The sequence below is a fragment of the Bos mutus genome, chromosome 17, assembly GCF_027580195.1.
Source record: "Bos mutus isolate GX-2022 chromosome 17, NWIPB_WYAK_1.1, whole genome shotgun sequence".
NCBI lineage: Eukaryota > Metazoa > Chordata > Mammalia > Artiodactyla > Bovidae > Bos > Bos mutus.
The window spans coordinates 1,480,046-1,502,356 of record NC_091633.1 but is presented as its reverse complement, the minus strand read 5'-3'; the positions used below and the strand labels follow the sequence as shown (position 1 = coordinate 1,502,356).

Sequence of the window (22,311 nt, the reverse complement as noted above, 5' to 3'; positions counted from 1 at the left end):
AGGGAACAGGAGTCGACATTTTAGACGGAGCCCAAGTGCCCACTTCACAGACACAAGACGGGTCCTGTCCCAGAGGCTTCATCGCCCAGGAGACGACAGTGAGACCAGGTGACAGAAACACATGGATGCAGGGCGAGGGCCACCGGGCACGTGACGGGCGCAGCGCACTGAAGCCCACCCGCCCGCTGCAGCCGGCTCACGCACGTCCAAGGACCCACGTCGTCTCAGCTCAGCGCAGGCTGACACCTCCCTTCTGAGGAGGCACCTTCCCGAGGGCCAGGGGGGCGGCTGCACCCCCCACACGCACACACCCTCCGCTCTGCTGTGTGGGTCAGAGCCACACGTGAACTGCCAGCGCGCCCCTCTGAAAGGCAAGCCAGCGCGTCACGGCAGAGGCGGCAGGCAGGAGACAGCAGACGCTGCGGTGACCGGGTCTGTTCTCGGAAACCCTCTCGTCTTTAACCCACGTGAGGGACACAGGGAAGCAGCAGCCCCGGGCCGAGAGCTGCCCGAAGGGTCTGGAGAGGCCTCCCCAGGGAGAGACGCTGCAGCGAGCACGAGAGTGACTGACAGCCTTTACGCAGGCAAAGGAGAGGGGCTTCCTCAGTGCTCAGCAGACGCCAGGAAATGCCCAGGAAACGCCAGGACCGGCAGTGCTGGGAGGGCAGGGCTGAGGAGCGCAGCCCCACCCCTGGGGCGGGGCGCCAGGGACTGTCCCAGGCGGACACCCTTCCGTCCCGGGGGGTGGGGTGTGGGGGGCGGGTGTGAGCGGACTGCAGGGCAGAGAGCAGGCTGCCTGGACGTGGGCCGTGTCAGGGGAGACATAAACGGGCTCAAGGCTCCTCAGGAGCAGACTCGCACACTGCTGACCACGTGGACAAGCAGGTGAGAGAAAGGAGGGTCCCCGTGCGCAGATGCGCGAGGAAGAGGGCTGTGGGAGGGAAGCGAGGGGCACACGCCGCACTGAAAGCCGGGGAGATGCCCAAGGCCGCCGGAGCTGGCAGTCAGCGCGTTCTGGGGACAGCGGTGAACACACCCAGCTCAGCACCCAGCGGACGAGAGGGGGACGACCTGGTGGCAGGAGGCCACGGTGGCCGGGGTCGGAGCCACTGCAGACGTTGGGGACAGGGAGAGGTGCAAGCGTGCTGAGGAGAGTGGAGCCGGGAAGCGGTGGGTGTGCGAGGTGAAGAGGCGGCAGGAACCGTGGGGCCGGCCACGCAGCAGCCGCAGGAGCGCTCTAGTGACGCCCGAGGGGTGAGCTGGGGCCCAGGCGGAGGGAGAAAGCCGCACAGAGACCCCCGCCCACCCTCGACGCACAGGCACACGGGCCCCCTCCTCAGTCCTCCCGCCTGAGACTGGCAGCTGTCCCTGCTTCCCTCATCAAACTTACAGGCAGCAGGGAGCCGAGGGCTTCCCTGGAGGTCCAAGGGCAGGACTCTGTGCTTCCCCCAAGAACACCCATTAGATTCCTGACCCAGGAACTAAGATCCTGCATGCCGCAGGGCAGGGCCGAAAGAAAAGAAACACCTGTGACAAAACAGAAATACGTGATTTCTTTCCACTTTTCTGACAATATGCTGGAGAAAACATGAGCACCTGGACAGTCTGGTTTATCAAGACGGACAGCAAGAAGCACCTTCAGAAGTGAACGGATGCACGCTAGGCTGCAAACACAGCAGGGCACGGTTTCTCTCTCAGCCTCTCCTGGGAAGCTCCCCGCTCGCCCCAGAATCGGGCTTGGGTCCACCCTCTGAAGAAGGCAAACTGCTGGGAAACTTTTCAATAAAAGGTTCTCTTCCTTCTGACTTAAGAGACTTGGCTTTCTTTCTAGAGAAACCTCTGAACTTCATATGACACTTGTCACACGTACCCTTTATCATAAATCAGTTTTTCCAAAATACTGAATTTTTTAAAAGGTTTACATCTCTGTCCACAAATAACACAACTCAGTGGGACGATCACAGCACGTCTCCTTGCAGAAGGTGACTATCCGTGGACCGGTCCGCTTTCTTGGACGTCTGATCTGATGACACCAACACGACCCTCAGGCCACGCTGACCCTGGGCAACCCCAGCTCCCCAACCATCTGCAGGACCAACCAAGGTCTCCGCCTGACCATGGGCCTTAAAGATCACTGTGCGAGGGGGCAGTAAAGACCCTCCCAATTACCTGGACCCACGTGCCTGCTCAGGCTACAAACACGAGCTCACACGCGGTCTACAAAGGCCCAGCTGTTACGACCCAGACCACCGAATTCAACTGCCAACCATACCAACAGAAGTCCACTTACACCAAGGTCTCTGGTGTGAAACACCTTCCTGTGCCTGACATACAAGCATGACGAAGAAAAGACCAAAAAAGCTACATCTTTTATAACACACTCACTGGAGAAACCAGCAAATTACCCACTATCGCGCAGGAGACGGAGGCAGCGCCTCCGAGTTTCTGGGCTCTTCACCCTGTAAGTGCAGACTGTGCCGCCTGGGCCACGCCGGGACAGGGGACGCGGCGCAGCGGCGCTCAGGCCTCCCGCTCAGGCGGCCTGGAGGGCCACGATGGCTTCTGAGGACCGAGACTCAGCTGCTGGCTCTTGGTTTTGTAAGTGGTTGCTTTCCCTACTGAGTGTTTAAGATAAAAGGCTACACTATCAACAAAGTCTCCGGTAAGAAGTCACCCAGAGGCGTTTCCTGCTCTCTGTATTTGCAGTTTCAAGCAAGCCCAGTAAAGGCGTCAGAGCAGGCAGACGTGGAGGGTGAGGCGGCTCTCGCAGCGGGACCGCAGACCCGCGTGCGCGGTGGCGTCGTCACCCGACCGTTACCAGGAGACAAACAGAGGCGGCCAGAAAAAGCCCCGAGACACTCACCACACTAGTCTGTGTCTCAGTAGCCCACAGACCTGATACTCCCATTTTCCCCCAACAGAACCAGGGTCACAGGGACACTCAACGGCAATCTCTGCCCAGTTCCCCAAGCTGCTCCGTTCCTAGGAGCCACTGGCGGTGCTCGTGAAAAGAGTGTCCACGCCCCTTCCCTTTCCACGCCACACACCCGACGTGAGGCCCAGGGGTCCACATTCTATCGAGGGATCCGGGTAAAGCGCATCAACAGGTAAGTTTGATAAACGCTGCTGGTGCCAGCACGGCTTCCCCATAAACCTCGTGCTGCTGTGAGCCCATCAAGGTGAGTCGGTATGGCAGCCTCGAAGGGGACAGGCCCCTCGGACGCACTTACAGAGCAACCACACACAGGAGCGGGGCCCTAAGCACCCCGCACGGGCCCCGGAGAAGGGCCCTCGGACGCAGTTACAGAGTGATCACACACAGGAGCGGGGCCCTAAGCACCCCTCACAGGCCCTGGAGGAGGCCCCTCGGACGCACTTACAGAGCGACCACACACAGGAGCGGGGCCCTAAGCACCCCTCACAGGCCCTGGAGAAGGCCCCTCGGACGCAGTTACAGAGCGACCACACACAGGAGCGGGGCCCTAAGCACCCCGCACAGGCCCTGGAGAAGGCCCCTCGGACGCAGTTACAGAGCGACCACACACAGGAGCGGGGCCCTAAGCACCCCGCACAGGCCCTGGAGAAGGCCCCTCGGACGCAGTTACAGAGTGATCACACACAGGAGACGGGCCCTAAGCACCCCACACGGGCCCCGGAGAAGGGCCAAGCGAGGAGCCGGGCACACGCGGAATCAGCGTGAAGGAACCAGGCAGTGTCCGGGGCGGCGCTCAGCACTACCGAGTGCGCTCGCAGCCACCGCCACGTGGAGCACGGCTGCTCAGGGACGGGGAGGGGCGAGGCTGACCGCAGGGGCGTGAGCCTGAGGAAGAGGAGGCCCTGAGCGAGGTGTGCCCATGACCCCGACTCTCACCAGGAAGCAGCATCAAGAGTCAGCCCGGGACCTGTGAGCACACGCACGATCCCGGACCCCCCCGCGGGGCCAGGAGGGGGCCCTTTAAACCGCCACGTGCCTTCCCTGGGCGGGAGGCCCTTCCGGGCGGAGGGGAGACCCCAGGTCCCCCCGGCGGGTGAAGTGGAGGCGGCAGCAGCCTGCCCTGGGCCCCACTGCCCCCGCCCCACAGCTGTGCGGGCCCAGGAGGTCGGGGGCCGGCGGGGCCCGCCAAGTGTCTCCACGGCCGCCCCGCCCCGCACGCCCCCACAGCACTTTAGCCCCACCCGACGGAGGCAGCGGGGAGGAGAGGGACCCGACCCCCGACGCGGGCGCCATGAAGAGCCCGTGCTGATGGCACTGCCCGGGGCCCGGCTCTCAGTCCCCTCTCTCACAAGTGCCCTGGAGCACAGGGGCCAGGGGAGCGGGCTCTGGAGCCAGGCTGCCCGGCTCCACCGCTCAGTGGCTACGTGAACCTGTGTTCCTGAGACATTCAGCTGCTTGAAGCCTCATTGTAGGTACTTATAGAGTGGGGCTAACGGCACACGCCCCACGGAGTGCTGAGAACAGGGCCTGGCAGTGAGCGGACTGCTGCTGCCCACGGTGACACCAGGAGCGTCGCATTCCAACGTCCGCTAGTAACTACTCCCTGGTCTGTAACCAGGGCACGTTCTTAGTAAACCCGTGACACAGACGTATAACAGGGTGGCGGAAACAGCGCCAAGAACAAATGAAGAGAGTCAGATGAAAGTCAACAACAGAAGTGAAGCGCAGTGCGCGAGCCGTACCTTGCACAGGGATCTCCCCGTAGTTTGGTCTCTTATCTGAGAGGGCTGTCAGGGGTTTGGACGTGGAGATCGGTCCACTGATGGAATGTCTCTGAAACCACAGGACAAAGGGTGTCAGACGGCCCTGTCGTGGTCACTCAAGTGCTGGCATCACGGAGGGGACGCCCCCCAAACTTGCCTCCTCCCCCACCAGCCCCCTCCCAGAGGCCTGGGATATTCAAAGTCTTTCAAGTTTCCACACAAACCGCATGAAACCATCCATTTCCACAGGACCACGGAGGAGACAGAGAGAGGAGTCCCCCAGACAGGACCGGGTTCTCTCCCTGCTTATCACCCTGCCTCACTCTGCTCATCAGAAGCGAAGTCACTGAGCCCAGCCCCCCCGGGAGGGGCAGACGACACGCGAGCGGGGCAGAGCGGCCAGGATCGCGGGGGCAGCTCACAGCCCGCTGCCCCGTGACTGAGGGATCTCCTTGGCCCTTTGCTTCTAAGGTCGTTTAGGGCAGGGCTGTTTAGCTCCACTTCGTGGTGCGGCCCTTGAGGGCCCTAATGAACACTCCAAGGATTCAGAGAGGACTTCCCACAGTGGGCAGAGGACCAGAGGCAGACAAACCCTGCCCCGCGCAAACCCTGAGGAGCCCCGGGAGCTGCTCTTCCCTGCAGAGCAGCCCCCACCCGGCCGGCTGGGCCCACCCTGTGCCGCGCGAGTGGACGCCCTCGGCCGGGGCCTGGGGGAGCCCTGCGGGCTGCGGCCTGTCCATGAGGCTCTCGGCCCTGGGCAACCCCACCCTAGCCCTCGTGCTCCCTCCTGGCCTCCCCAGAGGCAGCCTCCCTGCTCCGTGTGGGTGCCTCCTCCCTGGTCGCCACGGAGAGCAGCCTGGCCCGCAGCAGGGCTCAGCCCGTGTCCCAACCACAGATCTCAGCCCCACGCCACCTGTCCAATGACGTCTGAACAGAACGGCCTCCAACCCCTGGTCCGGCCTCCCAGCTGCCCATGGCGCAGGGCCACCAAGCCCAGACCCCTCACGGCCTTAGCGAGGCCTGAAGAACCACCACTGCTCATCTCGGGCCCCATTCCCGGACACCTGTTCAGTGGGAGGAGGCCTGGGGTCTACGTGTGTAAAACTCCACACGACCTTCGTGCACAATCAGGCTTGAGGAGTGTGTGCTGGGACATTATACAAGTGCTGAAATGCTACTGACTGGGGCTTCAATTAATAATTACTGGTTTGTTTTCCAAGGTGGAGAGATGAGATTTTTTAACTTATCTTTACAGAAGTTTACAAGCTGACATCGTGAACGTTAGGCCTCAGCTGACAGCCACTTAGAGCAAGTCCACCGGATTTGACGCCTATCACGTCTTAATGCCTTTACTTGCTTTCGTTTATATCTTCACGCCTTTAAAAAACCTGATGAATAGAGGGCAAGAAAAAGCTCCCTACAGATAGAACACGGTGCTTCTGCTGCCCTCCTTCCAAACGGAGAGCGTGGCGCTTCCTACGCAGGCGCAAACACAAAGCCACAGGCACGCACCTGCATGGGGGAGACGGCGGCCGCAGGGGGCGTCTTCATAGGGCTTGGGCTCAGAGGCGTCCGGGGCATCGCTGCCGCGGCAGGGCTGGGCACTGGAAGACAGCAAACGCACGGTGAGCGAGGCCATGACGGGGCGGAAGCTTCAAACACCCCCCAGGAGCGCCGCCCAGCCAGCACGAGGGCTCCCCGGGAACAGCTGCCGCCCCACCGCCTCAGCCCCAGCAGCCCTGCCGCCAGGGGGACAGTCTGCTCCCTAGACAAGCGGTGCTGACTTCCAGGCCCAGCTGTGCCGGTCACATCACTCTTGCCGTTTAATTACATGGTTAAGTACTCCACAAACCGAGGACTCCACATGAAAAACCTCAGCAGAGCCTCTGTGGCTGCATCAGGTGAGAGGCTGGGCATGTGGTGGACATTCTGGGCATGTTACATGAAGGGGAGCCGGGCTCAAAGCAGCTTTCCTCCCCGCCCCTGTGGGGCTCAGCACGTCCCCTCACGTGGACTTCCACAGGCGGTGCGTTTGACGCACAGTGTATAATAGCCGCTCGCATGTCAACCTCCCTCTCTGGAATGAACTGCTCAGAAGGAGGCTTCCGGAAGCCCCTGGGGCCGGCGGCTAGGGCTCTGTGCTTCCACTGCCGGGACCCAGGTTCAGTGTCTAGTTGGGGAACTAAGATCCTGTGTGCCGTGTGGCCAAAAACAGGAAAAAATCTGTATTACAAAAAAAAAGGGGCCACCGAACGGCAGTGGATGGTGGCCTGAGCTAGCCGCCAACTGCGCTCCCAGAGACGAGAGGGCAGAGCAGGTGTGTGCGAGGGGCTGGGTAAGAGGGCTTGATGACGGACTGACGCCGGGTGAGCAGGAGGGAGGCTCCGAAACTCCTGGCCTGGTAACTGGGCGGCATGGCGCTGCCTTCACAGGGAGAGACGGCAGCTGAGGGGCCAGGTCTGCTTCTGGACGAGAGACGACATCTGGAGATGCCGGGTGTCGGGGTCAGGCAGCACCTGAGCACACGCGCCCGAGGGGCTCGGAGGACGAGCGGGCCCCAAGTCCACACCTGGAGGCTGCCCGGCTCAGAGGAGACAGCTGACCCCCACGTGGGGTCAGCCCGAGCCTGACACCGAGATCTCTGTGGCCGAACAGACCCCAAACCTCCTGTTAAAACTCTCCTTACAGGAAGACTGATGCCCTGACATTGCCTGGAGTGCGATGAGACTCAGAGCAGGACGGTGCGGCACGCCAGCCAGCCCAGAGAGCACGTGTGCGTGAGTGCGCCATCGCCGGCACGGCACGTGAGCTACCTTGAGATGCGCTGTCGAAGGACTTGATGAGGGTCTTCACGGTGGGCGTCGGCTCCGAGGACGTGGAGGACCTTCTGCTCAGCCCCATGCCCTGCCTCAGGGCCGCCAGGTCTCTCTCCACAGCATTCATGTAGTTATACACCCGGCCACGCTCCTCCTCCTGCCTGAAAACAACATCCGAGTCAGGGCATTTCTGAACATGCTCTAGAAAACACACATTTCCCTTTCCCAGCTGAGAAGCATTAGAAAGTATAAGCTAAAAAACAATCGTATCACTTGAGCTGAGTAAATCACCTGGTCTGATAATCTTATTAGATTTGATATTAAAATTTTTACATCAGCTTATTCTAACTAGATTAAGTAACCATCGGTTTCCATTCCCATCTGTGTTAAGTGTAGGTGAGGACACTGGTAATCAATTAGCAGTGAGAGGGGAGGTGGCCTGGCTGAAGACCCTGACTCAGAACAGGGGGGCCGGCGTCTGGGCTGCTGGGAAGGCCTGTCCTGCCCCAGGAGGGCAAGTCTGGCTCTATCCAATGTGCCGTTCAGGCTTCCCCGGTGGCTCAGGAGTAAGAATCTGCATGCAATGCAGGAGATGCAAGAGACCCCGGGTCCGAAAGATCCTTTGGAGGAGGAAACAGCAACCATTCCAGTACTTGAGGAGCCTGGGGGCTACAGTCCACGGGTCACAAAGACCGACACAGCTTATCACTTAACAGCACAAACAGAAGAAGAGCAGGGTCCCCACATTCCTGCACCTCCTCAAGGCCTCGGCTGAGACGACGGCCGGACTCTCATTCCTCCTGTATTCAGTCTACTGTGATATGAGAAAAAAAAAGCAGCCTCGTGGGTATGTAGTTGGAAAAGGGAAAAGTATTTTAGTGATACTGCACTGGTCATACAGAAATAACAGCTCACAGAGTTACACGTATTCCCCAAACGCTGATGCCTGTCACTAAACAATTTATCTTTAAAGTCTCTTGTTAGTATCACTAGTGATCTCATTGGGAAACCCGTTATGGGGAGCTGCTGAGCTTGCAGTGGCAGATACGAGTTTCCCAAAATCCTCACATTTACTTAGAAGCCCACGTCTCATCACTGGTGCCACACACTGTCAGCTGTTTCCTTGAAGTGACCGGCTCCTTTAATCATTTTCAAGAAATACCCACCAAGCACCAGAGTCTGAATACCAACCGCTCGAGTCAGTCATTCTCAAGTAAGCATTTTCACGCCATGAAGACACGCGGGGCTCTCCGCCAGCCCCCCCAACACCGGTGCGTGGCAACACGGCTCGCACCTGGACCTCAAGGACGGAGACGCGGGATGGGGAACTCGCTGTCGCACCAAGGACTGGAAGGGAAACCGCACTGTGCAGACGCGAGTGGCTGGGACGCAGCATAGCCGGGAGCCACGGTCCGGGTCCCCCAGCACTCACGCCCGTCTCCTCCTCGACGGCAAGAGGCAGCACAGTGCGGGGGGCACGCCGCGCGTCCGCGCTCCTATACAAAGCCCGAGCCTCAAGGAGGAGGGTGTGTACGAGTAAAGCAGCAGGGACCGCCCCACTCACTGCATGTTCTGCTTAGCAAAGATGCCAAAGAAAGACAGTTCACCGTGACTTTCCACCAGGCCATCTGCTGGACCTGGGCAACGATGAAAGTCCACAGCTTTATCAAGTTGGCCTGTTAAATATCTTTCTAAATTTTTTCCCTACGGCTATTTAAGAATTGTTCAACGTAATGAACAATCACATTATTAATAATAACCTCCAACTCTGATACTTAGAGAGAGATACTTGGGGATTCCCTGGTGAATCAGCTGGTAAAGAATCCTCCTGCAATGCAGGAGACCTCAGTTGGATTCCTGGGTTGGGAAGATCCCCTGGAAAAGGGAAAGGTTACCCACTCCAATATTCTGGCTTGGGGAATTCCAAGGACTGTATAGTTCATGGGGTCGCAAAGAGTCGGAAATGACTCAGCAACTTTCACTTCACTTCACTTATACTTAATTAAAAAAAAAACCCTCAAAAACCAGTCTCTCCCCTCACAGACAGTCTCCCTAGGAACTTGGGGTGCATCATCTAAGACTTTTCACAGGATTCCAAAAATGTCTATGTTACATGGGAGAAACTCCAGGGTTATGAGCACAAGACACTCTTCAAGTGAGCAGCAGAGAGAAATCGGCCTGCGTTCTTCACTCGAGTCTCTGAGACACCCGCTGACGGACACCGGCCATGGCCGTGAGCGGCATCCGGGCATCTCATTTCAGCCCCACGACTCTGTGACGGAAGCAGCACTGTGTCCACTGCAGAGACGGGCAAACTGAGGTCTGACCGAGACCCCCAAGACCAGCAGCAGCAGAGCTGCACGGGGCCAAGTCTGTCTGTCTCCAGGGTCTGCACCCTCCGTGACGACGACAGCCCAGGGAAGAGCAAGGGGGTGGGACGGGGGCAGAGGACAGGCGGGAACCGCAATGGACCAGGTGCGGTGGCCACTCCAGCCCCTCCAGAGTCGGGGACTGTGGACGCTGACGACAGCTCGGGAAGGCCACGGAGCCCGTGCTACCTCACAGGGCTACTCAAAGACTGACGGGCTCCTGGGAGCCCGGGAACAAGCCCGGACTTGGGTCACGTCCACTGGAGCCACACTCAGTCACAGCAGCGTCAGGACACAGTCTCCCCGAAAAGCCGCATCACAGAACCAGGACTCATGAGTTCCCTGTGGAAACTGAGGGGCACAGCTGGCTTCCCGACTCTTACTTGCGTGACTTTATTTCCTCCAATTCTTTCGTGAGCTTCTCGTTTTTCTCTTGAGCTTCATGTAAGCGGCGCTTCAGGTCACCAATCTCCTCTTGGGCTTCAGACTTGATGTCATTAGCGATGACCACCGCGGTCTGCAGATCAGCCTGGAACTGCCGCCATTCTGCTGATTCCTCCTGCGTTAAAAAACTACGTTTTTATTTCCAAAAGAGAGCAATGAAGACGTACTTTAAAACAATAAAATGTGCTTATGATTAGACTGCTGTAATGCACTATCTCAAGTGATGACTGATTTCCTTTAAATCCCAGAGAACTGCTGTTACCTATTTCTAACAGGTTACGTAACTACTTTTAGTGAGCGGTGTTCCTGGTGAGGAAAAGCGGCCAGCTGACCTGCTTCCTGAGGCAGCAAGCACATGGACTGCTCAGTAAGCATGATCAGGTCAGGCCGCCCTTCCCTGTGGCAAGCTTCAAAGTTAGTCTTGTGAAAATAAACATATCATCCAAAATATGCCTGTGAAGAGCTCAAGCAGGTAGATACATGGTCTGTAAACTACACTAAAAGATCTTACAGTGAAAATCTATATACATCCTGACATCAAAAACCAACAGGAAAAAAAATCAGAAGGAAGAGGAAGCAGAAGGAAAACACTAAATTCAATCTCAGCAGACAAAACACACAGGAGGAGGAGCTCAGGACTGTCCGCTGGGTGGCCTCCCACAGCGGGGAGGACGCAGGCGCCCCCGGAGCCACGGCCACCAACCCCAGGGGCAGCGCCCAGCACCCCTCACAGCCCGAGCAACGGAGAGAAAGAAAGAAAGAAGGCGCCAAGTCACGTCCGACTCGTGTGGCCCGCCAGGCTCCTCTGTCCGTGGGCTTCTCCAGGCAAGGGCACTGGAGTGGGTTGCCATTCCCTTCTCCAGGGGAACTTCCCGACCCAGGAATTGAACCCAGGTCTTCCGCACCGCAGGGTCAACCCAAACCTCGAGACCAGCTTCCCCCGCCGTCTGCGTCAGAGCGTAACTGCCGCCGCAGACAGATCACATCCACAGAAGACAGAAAGCCCACAGAAGGCAGCTTAGCTTGGGACCCTTCCTCATCAAGGGCTCATGACGTTTCTTCCCGGGATATAACCCCTGCTCCCCAAGTGCCGCTCGTCAAACCCGGCGCCAGCCCCTCTCTGAGGGGCGCCCCGCCCCGCCCGCAGCCCGGCGGCTCTGGGTCACGGCCCCTCCGTGGCTGCGCGCAGGCGGCGGGCGCAGCTTTCGGGGCGCCGCGCTTCCCGACGGGACGGTGTGCGCGCGTTCCTACCCGCAGTCGCCTGTGCAGGGTCTTGATTTCTCTTTCCATGTCATGTTTTTGGTCCTGGAGTTTTTTAACCGTATCTGAAAAGACCACAAAAGTTTAACTATTTATTCTTAAACCACGTTTAAAAGGAAAAATAGAAAGGGAGGGGATACTTAAATATGCTATTCAAAAAGTCATCCTACCTAAAGACATTCTATTTTTAATACAAAACTTGAAAAGGAATTCCAATCCAAGTATAAACCAGCATGACTCTGTAAGGAAAAAATCAAATTTAAACTGCGACTTCTGGATGACTTCCTTCCGCAGCGTCCTAATTCTGAAACAAAAAGCTAAGTTAAATCAATTGTTGGAAACGCACACGCTGCTGGCTCAGAACCAATCAAAACAACGCTGACTGCAATTAAAACGGGGGCTGTAATCAAAAGGGTTATTAACCCGTTTTCACAAGCGTAACCTAACTCTGCACACTGGAACAAATTCCAGAAAAGTCGTGACTTTACTAAAGTTTTTACAAACCTAATTATTTAATAACTTGGGGACCTGCTATTTAATTCTATAGAAAAGTCTTTTCACAAAGGATTAAGTAAACCAATACTCCTCAAATTATTTCCTGCATAACGTGAATTTCCCTCAAACAGTGTCCTGCACCATGAGCACCTGACGAGTGCCGCGAACGTGCAAAGGCCGCTCTGGACAGAGCAGAAGAGCGCACAGGCGCACCACGGCCCAGGGCCAGGCGGGACAGAGCAGGGCCGCAGAGGACCACGCAGGGACGCCACGGCCCAGGCAGGACAGAGCAGGGCCGCAGAGGAGCATGCAGGCACGCCACGGCCCAGGGCCACGCGGGACAGAGCAGGGCCGCAGAGGAGCGCGCAGGCACGCCACGGCCCAGGGCCAGGCAGGACAGAGCAGGGCTGCAGAGGAGCACGCAGGCACGCCACGGCCCAGGGCCACGCGGGACAGAGCAGGGCCGCAGAGGAGCATGCAGGCACGCCACGGCCCAGAGAGGACAGAGCAGGGCTGCAGAGGAGCACGCAGGCACGCCACGGCCCAGGGCCACGCGGGACAGAGCAGGGCCGCAGAGGAGCATGCAGGCACGCCACGGCCCAGAGAGGACAGAGCAGGGCTGCAGAGGAGCACGCAGGCACGCCAAGGCCCAGGGCCAGGCAGGCACAGGGACATCATTGTCTACTATTCCAAAAAGTCAGCTTTTTATAAAATAAAAAGTTAATTACTTTCACTCAGTAATTCAAGAAACTGCCCATAAGTACCTGCTTTTGTGTTAAATTTTTGCACAAGGTGCCTGAGATATAAGGAAAGGAAAAATGGGTGTAGTTCCTACCCTTTCAGAGACAGAAAAGAGGGTGTTTTCATTGCAAAGGATTAAATTTTAACAGTCTGGCTCTACACAGCTGCTTCGGACCTCACTTCACCTGGAACTTAGGGGCCACACGGGCCATCCCATTTGGTCAGGGCAAAGAGGGGACACAGGCGAGCGGGCAAGTCCAGCACCACAGGCGAGGATGACTCTGGAACCAGAGGGAACTGGGCTCTGTCTGACCTACGTGTGGATGAAATCGGGGTCTTGGTGGTTATCAGCAGACACGGGCAAGGAACAAGGACAGACGCTGTAACATGCCTAGCGTGGAAAACACTAGAGGTCACACACCTATCCTTTATACTACACTTATGCGCAAAAGATGTTTTACAGTTAAAACAAGCAAGACAAAAGTGTGTATCTCTCCTCTGCTGAAAACTGCTTTCCCTCCCTGCTGGCGGCAGGCGGCCTGTCGTGTAAGGGGACACACACGAGGCGCGCGACTGCCGGTCTTACTGCCCTGACCCTCAGGCGACACGTAAGCCACGTGGCCGTCTCAGGCTCACCGTAAGACCCCAGGCGCCCTTCTTCTGCTCTCACCCTCTCCTCTGTAGCAGCCTCGACGTTCACGGCCACAGGACTCACGGGACCGTGGCTCTCAGAGGACACCCCTTACCCTCAGCACCGCGAGCCCGCTGTGGTCGCGTCCCCACTTAAACAGAAGGGCGCTGACGGCCAGTGGACATATTCAGGCGGAATAAAGGACCTCAGGAGTCTCCAGGGAACTCTATTATTTACGCTTCACAGAAGCAGGAAAAGTGACAACCGGCTTTCCTCCCTGGAAACACGGGCGCCGGCGGCCCAGCCCGCGCGGTGAGGAGGCTGGGCAGCGGCCTGTCACACGGGGCAGCGTGGGCCTCGGTCACCCGGGCCTTGACACAGCTTCCGCCTCACAGCCTGAGTGGGAGAGACGCTGCCATCTACTGCCTCCATCTCGCACGCACCACCACCGTCTCTCAAAGAGCAGAAGCGCGCCGCCCTCCCTCTCCAAGGCTTCCGCTCTGGGAACCGGCGCGTCTCTCTCCTGTCGCTGCCACTGGGCCCACCTTGCTCTGAGCAATCCCGGGCACCAGCCTGCCCATCTAACAGTGGGCTTCACAACCTTCCCACCACCGACAAACCAGAACCATCAGCTGGGCCTCTGCGCCACTTCCGGCCACGAGCCTGTCCCCCTGCGGGCGCTGTGGTCAGCAGCCTCGCTATGGGACCCCCCACGACCCCTGTGGTGTGAAGGGAGCAAAGTCCCCGCAAGCTCCCCTTCCCTCTGATGCCAGAAGATGCCCAGTGCTCAGCCGGCCCTGTACCTGGCTGGTGTTGCCAACGGCCGTCAGGCACCGTTTTCAGAGGCAGGAAGGACCCGGGAACCTGTCAGCTAAAGCTGCACCCCTCAGGGTGGGCGGGGCGGCGGGCAGCCAGCCACCAGGCCACAGCTGTACCCCCAAAACAGAGCCCCGATGCAGGAGGAGGATACGCGTGAGTTTAGAATAAACCATTCACTACTTTTGTCTTCGTTTTCTATGTGTGGCCACGCCTCACAGCATGCAGGATTCTAACCCCCCACCCAGGGGCTGAACCCGCGTCCCCTGCCTTGAAGTGTGCAGGTTTAATCCAGCGGGCTGCCAGGGAAGTCCCTACTGCTTTTTATTTTACTCATTTTTATCCCTCCCCCCAAAATGTGGCTATAACTTTTACCCCTTGATTCTAAAAGTAATACATGTTTACAAGAAAAAAAAATTATACTATTTCTACTGCTTTATAAGCTCTCCCACTAGTCAGTAGATACTGGACACCTTTACCAATAAGTATGGACCCGCAGCAGCGTTCTGATGGCCAGAATCATACTCCATCAACTGGAAATATCGTGATTCGCCTCAGCAACCTCCCATTAACAAAGAGTCAGCACGGCTCCAGCATGTCTCATAAGCACCACGAGCGCCTCCGGGTCTCAGGCGTTACCTGAGGACTCATCCCCAGAGAGAGGACAGGCACTGAAGGACCACCTGAAACTCAGCAGGGACAGGCCAACCACTCGCTCTAGAGTACAGAATTCTTTCTGAGAAGTCACCAAGTTACAGACTCCACGGGATGGGATACACGGAGATTGGTGTTTCTTCAGGAACGCCACTACGGCTGGCTACAGTCCGAGTGTGACGCTGTAGTGAAACCGCCGTGGTCTTCATCGCAGGTAACACCCCCGGCTCATCCTCTGGCGCGTGCTTTCTTTCACGCACACGCTTCTCTGGCCTGCGCACGCCGACCGGGCGTGCCCACCCCGGCTGGTGAAAGAGCAGCGAGGCAGGGACGCACCGAGCCCACGGGCTTCTAACTGGACCTCGACTGTTGAAAATATAGGTCGTTTCCTGGTCTCTGGTGACCTGCAACTCGGGAGCGTCCACATCTGTGCGTACAGCTGCAAGCCTTAAGGGTTCTCTGAAGAGCAGGTTTCTGCAAGCAGGTTGCTGTGGCACTGTTATCCTCCTAAGAATTCTGATCAGTGCTCCAGAAGGGACCCTTTGCTCCTCCCTTACATGTTAGCTCTTAAATTCCTCAAACCCCCATCTTGTCTTGTTTCACTGCCTTTTTCAGAAGTCAAGCATCTTCCTGTATCTTTTTCGGACTTACTTATTCACACGCATCATTTAGCTAACGGGTTAGTCTAGTCTTACTGAACCTCTCTACATATTTGATATATGTTACAAATACTTCTCCCAATGCCATTTATTAATAATTCTGATACTTCACTGAAAGTTTTAATCATTCACAGTCAACATGAGTCTTCTCCACGAAGGCTCCCCAGCACCGTGCCTTCCAGGTCGTCTCATCACAGCAGGACACAGCTTTCCTCCTCTTGCTCCTGCCCGTTCTCTCGTCTCGAGCCGCCCATGATCACCACGGTCATCAACTTCCATGTATCAGGATGCCAGGCCCTAGCTGGCCTGAACCTCAGGAACTGCAGAGGGCAGAACGCAGCTGTAAGTGTGCAGGGCTCAGGGCTACGCAGACAGGGAGTGGGAGGTGAGGTCGCGGTCAAGCTGGACCTGAGGTCTGGCTGGCACCACTGTTCTTGATACCAGTCAGCTGTGTTTCGCTCGGCACGTTAGCAGCTTTGTTTTGGAGGCTCTGTTGAGCTGTTTCTTTCTGCTATTCTCCTCTAAGCTCTTCTAAGATGTTAAAAGGTGCTTTCCTGGTGGCTCAGCAGTAAAGAATCTGCCTGTCAATGCAGGAAACAGAGGTTCGATCCCTGGATCGGGAAGATCCCCTGGAGAAGCAAATGGCAACCTGCTCGAGCACTCTTGCTGGGAAATCCCGTGGATGGAGGAGCCTGGCGGGCTACAGTCTATGGGGTCGCAGAGAGTCGGACTTGACAAAGCAACAAGAAAGGTATTAAAACGTCTAGTAAGTCCTGGCTGGTCTCTCTTACTTACAAAGAATGATTCGCATCAGAGACTCCTGCACGCTTCTGGACGGACCACTGGCTAAAGAAGGCTCTGCTGACGACAGGAGCCTCTGCTGGGGGTGGGGGGACACACTCTGGATGAACAGGAGGGAAAAGGTGGTTTCTGCGGAGGCGACAGGCGCGCGCCCATTTCACTGTGGGGCCGAGCTGCCCTGCCCTCTGTGTGGTCTCCTTTTCAAGACAACACAGCAGCCGGCAGTTATCCTGGCACAGTACGGAGGGTGTGGTGCTGGGGGCCCCCGGGCCCAGAGTCCCACCTTCCTTAGACAGAGACGAGCCCAGGGGCAGCGTCGGGCCAGCAGCAGAGCCGGTGCCCAGCAGAGGAGGGCGTGTAAGGACCCCAGCGCCTGATCCCTCGGCCTCAGACCCCACAGGGAGGATGGTGCCCTCAGCCCCAGGGCACGGTGGGGACATCACTACTGAGAGGTGCAAAGCTCTCTAGGCCGCAGACCTCTCTATTCCCGCTGATACCCACGGCCAACTCCATCGGCTTTATAGATACATGAAGTCTTCCAGAGACTGCTTAGAACTCTTGGCCTGCGGACAGGACCCTTCCCGTTTTCTCTTTGCTCTACTGTTCAGAGTATTTTTATAATGTCTCTCCCGCCGTGTCCCTAGGACTGTGGGAGGGAAAAGAGGTGCCATCGTCCTGAGCTGGAAGTCTTAAAGAGTATTTACTGGGAGAGCTGCTACTCAGACCTTCCCGGCTCAGATGTGATGTCCCGGTGCGGCCAGGACACCGCAGGCCAGGCCAGGCCGGCACGCCCTCCAGGTCTGCACGGCGCCGGCGCCAAGCTCTGGGGGCCGTGCAGACCCTGGGTGATGTCTGCGGATTGACGCCCGAGGCCAGTGGGTCTTCCACGTCTCTGACGTGCAGTTTAAATGGCTCAGTAACTTCCTGTATTTGCTGTCTTAATGTTTCGGTTCCAGAACACCTACTAGGTTCCTTTTTAACAGTTTTTACCTCTGGGGATTTACTATTTGTTCATCATGACGAGTACGCTTTCCTCCACGTCCTGAGTACATTCACAAAAGCTGTTTTGAAATCTTGTCTATTAATACCAAAGTCAGAACCACGCTGGGGTGAATGATCAGCGACTCCTAATGGGTGCAGGATTTCCTTGGAGGAGGGTGATTAAACAGGCTCTAACACTGACCACGGGGATGCTTTCATTCCACAGGAAAAACCCCTCATCTCCCAGTTAGCAGCATTCCCTTTCCTGGACGCCCCTAAATCAAGTGCTGACTTAGCATGCATCCCAAAGGCTAGAATTCTTGAGGAAAAAACTAACTCCTATCAGATTATGTAGCTATAACAGAAATTACATGAAATGTGTCTGGATCCTGGATCCTATCAAACAATTATAAAGGAATTCTAGGGTCAGCTAGGAAAATCTGCACGTGGGGTGTTCGACGATGCTAAGAGCTCACGCCTAGCTTTGCTAACTGTGACCCTGCACTGTGGTTACAGGAGATGTGCTGACACATTCCGGAGGTCAGTGTCCACAGCTCACTGCCAACCGGTCCAGCTAAACACACACTCAGAAGGCAAACGCTGCGCAATGCCACTGACCGCCACACCCAGGCAGGAGCTGCCAACGGCCACCCAGCTCTCCAGAAATGCCACTGACCGCCACACCCAGGCAGGAGCTGCCAACGGCCACCCAGCTCTCCAGGTACGGCTGCCTATTTCAACTTTTATTTCAAAAAACTGGACATGTACACACTGCTGTACTTAAAACGGATAACCAACAAGGACCTCCTATGCGGTGCAGGGAGCTCTGCTCACGTAGCGTGGCAGTCTGCGCGGCCAGGAAGAAACACATGCATGCGTGTGGCCGAGTCCCCTGCTGTCCGCCTGGGACCCTCAGAGTGTTGTTGATCAGCCGCTGTCTCTGTGCTCGCACTCAGTCGTGCTCACCTCCCCGAGACACCGTGGACTGCAGCCCACCAGGCTCTTCTGCCCGTGGGATTTCCCAGGCGAGAATACTGAAGCAGGTTGCCATTCCCTATTTCCACTGGATCTTCCTGTCCCAGGGATTGAACCTGTGTCTCCTGCATTGAAGGCGGATTCTTCACCCGCTGAGCCATCAGGGAAGCCCATTAATCAGCTATCAGTTCACTTCAGTTGCTTAGTCATGCCCCACTCTTTGCGACCCCATGGACTGCAGCACACCAGGCTTCCTGTCCATCACCAACTCCCGGAGCTTGCTCGAACTCATGCCCATCGAGTCAGTGATGCCATCCAACCGTCTCATCCTCTGTCGTCCCCTTCTCCTCCTGCCTTCAATCTTTCTCAGCATCAGGGTCTTTTCCAATGAGTCAGTTCTTCGAATCAGGTGGCCAAAGTACTGGAGCTTTAGTTTCAGCATCAGTCCTTCCAGTGACTATTCAGGGTTGATTTCCTTTAGGATTCACTGGTTGGATCTCCTTGCAGTCCAAGGGATTCTCAAGAGTCTTCTCCAACACCACAGTTCAAAAGCATCAATTCTTCAGCACTCAGCTTTCTTTATGGTCCAACTCTCACATCCATAAATGACCACTGGAAAAAATCACAGCCTTGACTAGATGGACCTCTGTCAGCAAAGTAATGTCTCTGCTTTTTAATATGCTGTCCAGGTTGGTCATACCTTTCCTCCCAAGAAGCAAGGGTCTTTTAATTTCATGGCTGCAGTCACCATCTGCAGTGATTTTGGAGCCCAAGAAAATAAAGCCTGTTACTGTTTCCATAATTGGCAATACCCAAATACAAAATAAAAAATTATTTTAAAATTGGGGAGAGAAACTACATGGCCAAAAAGATTTTATTAAGGATTTTCAGCCATTTTATACTTAAAATCCATACCCTGTTTATGTCATGTTTATTTTGGCATTGATATGGAAAATTTTGTCCCTGGAAACCTCTAACATTTTTCTAGCTATCACCCCAATTACCACAAGGTGTCACTCTTTCCACATTCAAAGCAAAAGGTTTGCAAGGCAAAAGGCTATTATCTGTACTAAAAGAAGACACTGAACTCCCAAGTTAATCTGAAACTTTAGAACCATCTGTATTTAGGAAGTAAATGCAGTTAACTCTCTCAGTTCAGACAATGAAATACAAACTGGACATAAATGTTAAACTAAAAGTTTTCTAAAATTTTAGATGAAAAAGTGCATCACCACGTCCCTCAGGAATGCAGTCCCACAAGCCACTCCAGTACCCTCACACTCTGGAATAGTCTGAATAGCCCTGAGGTCATCCTACAAATGCCAGGTCAACCAGCCAGAGCTCAGAATCGCCACCAGACACCTTGAGGGCTGATGCAAACAACCCCCGCTCTCCTGGGAGTAGATCAACCCCCTCCAACCCCTGCACCCACGGGCACAGGTGCTCCAGCTCCACGTTGCATCTGCCTGTCGGTCCGCAAAGAAGCATGACCCGAAATTTCAACAGCTCTAGCCAAGGCTGGAAAAGGTCCATTTTCATTCCAATCCCAAAGAAAGGCCAAAGAATGTTCAAACTGCCACACAGTTGAGCTCATTTCACATGCTAGCAAGGTAATGCTCAAAATCCTTCGAGCTAGTCTTCATTAGTACTTGAACCGAGAACTTTCAGATGTACAAGCTGGATTTACAAGATGTACAGACATACGAGAGGAACCAGAGATCAAACTGCTAACATCCGTTGTATCACAGATAAACATCTACTTCTGCTTCCTTGACTACACTAAAGCTTTTGACTGTGGATCACAACACACTGTGGAAAATTCTTAAAGAGATGGGAATTCCAGACCACCTTACCTGCCTCCTGAGAAACCTGTATGCAGGTCAAGAAGCAACAGTTAGAACCGGACATGGAACAACAGACTGGTTCAAAATTGGGAAAGGAGTATGTCGTGAAGACTGCGTATCGTCACCCTGCTTATTTAAGTTCTATGCAGAATACATCATGTGAAATGCCAGGTTGGATGAATCACAAGCTGGAATCAAGATTGCTGGGAGAAATTCCAATAAATTCAGACATGCAGATGACACCACCCTTATGGCAGAAAGTGAAGAAGGACTAAAGAGGCTTTTAATGAAGGTGAAAGAGGAGAACGAAAAAGCTGACTTAGAACTCAACATTCAAAAAAACTAAGATCATGGCATCTGGTCCCATCACTTCATGGTAAATAGATGGAGAAAAAAATGAAACCATGACAGACTTATGACACTTTATTTTCTTGGGCTCCAAAACTACTGTGGGCGGTGACTGCAGCCATGAATTAAAAGATGCTTGCTCCTCGGATGAAAAGCCAGACAGAGCATTAAAACCAGAGACGGCGCTTTGCCCATGAATGCCCATCCAGTCACAGCTGTGGCTTTTCCAGTAGTCGTCTATGCATGTGAGAGTTGGACCACGAGGAAGGCTGAACGCGAAAGAATTAAGGCTTTGAACTGTGGTGCTGGAGAAGACTCTTGAGAGTTGCTTGGACAGCGAGGCGATCACACCAGTGAATTCTAAAGGAAATCAACCCTGGATAGTCACTGGCAGGACTGAAGCTGAAGCGCCAATATTTTGGCCACCTGATGTGAAGAGCCAACTTACTGGAAAAGACCCTGATGCTGGGAAAGTTTGAGGGCAGGAGGAGAAGGGGGCGACAGAGGATGAGACGGTTGGATGGCATCACGGACTCAATGGACATGAGTTTTGGCAAACTCTGGGAGATGGTGAAGGACAAGGAAGCCTGGCATGCTGCAGTCCATGGGGTCACAAAGAGTCAGACACGAATGGGCGACTGAAAAACCACCAAGGCATCCAGAAAGGTTACCTCCATCCTCCCCATCCCCACCAGGCCATCCTTAGCAGCCATTACTACTTAAAATTTGCTGATATTCAAGGAATCCAGGTAAAGAGTACAGAAGAACTTTTAAAACCTATCATTTGGAAATAGCTTGAAAGTTACAAAAGACACAGGATGTGACACAAGGACCAGGACCTGGCTCCCACGCGCCTCTTACTCAGCCCTGCCCACCTAACAGAGCGCCGTGTTCCGGCTTCTGCTGCCTCCGCTCTCTGCCCATCCGCCTGCATTCATCCTTCCTTAGGGACACGAGCCACGCCCCTCACCCCGGCACGATGCGGTGTGTGGTCCCTACCAGCACTCAGACCCGGGGCTGTCCACCTCACGCGTTTGTGCCGACGCCCGTCCCCACAGCCTGAGGGCAGCCCGGGGCCGGCAGGCAAGGGGGCAGGGGCTGGCCCTCCCCACTCCTGCAGCCTGGGACTCCCGCTCGGCCTCGGCGCTTCACGACAGCGGCGTCTTCGGGGAAACACCACTCAGTCCTGCCAGCACGACGTTCCTCACCTTCTGCCTACACGTGTCTCTGTGACTAGATGAGTCGCGGCACAGCCGCGTGCCTGTCACAGTGCTGCCCAACTGCTCCACCGTGTACCTTTTCCTCGCTTCCAGCGTAGCACAGTCTGTGAGAGGCTCATGCGAACTGCCACTCTTCAGCAAATTTTCACACAGAAATGCTTGTACTATTTTTGCAACTTTTTTATAAGTCTGAAATAACTACAAAATAGTTTTAAAAAATCTTTTAAAAAAGCAAACAGAGCAACTCAAAATCCGAATTCCAAATCTACCTGACCATAAAATCTTCATGGAAAGGAGGAAAATTAAACAGATAAACAAAAACCTGTGCTGCAGGCCTAAATATCAGTAGCTTTGGTCTCCCTACACTTGCAACCACTAGATGCTGGTGATAAACGGCTTTTCCTGAGATCTAGAAAGGTAACAGCCCCACTAACGTCTCACTGAAATGACTTTGTTCACAGTTACGCAGTTTTAAAGAGATGCTTCTGTGTAACAGTCCTTCAGGAGCAAAACAGCGGCCGGGAGACGGGCGGTGCCATGAGGCCCCAGCCCACACGTG

General features: G+C 55.4%; 1 protein-coding gene across 6 annotated transcripts in view; it reads right to left on the bottom strand.

Moving 5' to 3' along the window:
• SPECC1L (sperm antigen with calponin homology and coiled-coil domains 1 like) overlaps positions 1 to 22,311 on the bottom strand; it is an 85,748-nt gene that overhangs the window by 29,989 nt on the left and 33,448 nt on the right. For 5 of the 6 annotated variants that reach the window (XM_070385750.1, XM_070385753.1, XM_070385754.1 and 2 more), the window contains 5 exons: positions 11,579 to 11,652; positions 10,267 to 10,442; positions 7,512 to 7,675; positions 6,211 to 6,302; positions 4,678 to 4,768 (listed from right to left, as the gene is read on the bottom strand). In XM_070385750.1, coding sequence (XP_070241851.1) covers positions 4,678 to 4,768; positions 6,211 to 6,302; positions 7,512 to 7,675; positions 10,267 to 10,442; positions 11,579 to 11,652 — 597 coding nt within the window. Of the gene's footprint in view, positions 1 to 4,677; positions 4,769 to 4,790; positions 6,087 to 6,210; positions 6,303 to 7,511; positions 7,676 to 10,266; positions 10,443 to 11,578; positions 11,653 to 22,311 lie in introns of those variants that run through there. The other variant, XM_070385755.1, reaches the window with a different exon arrangement.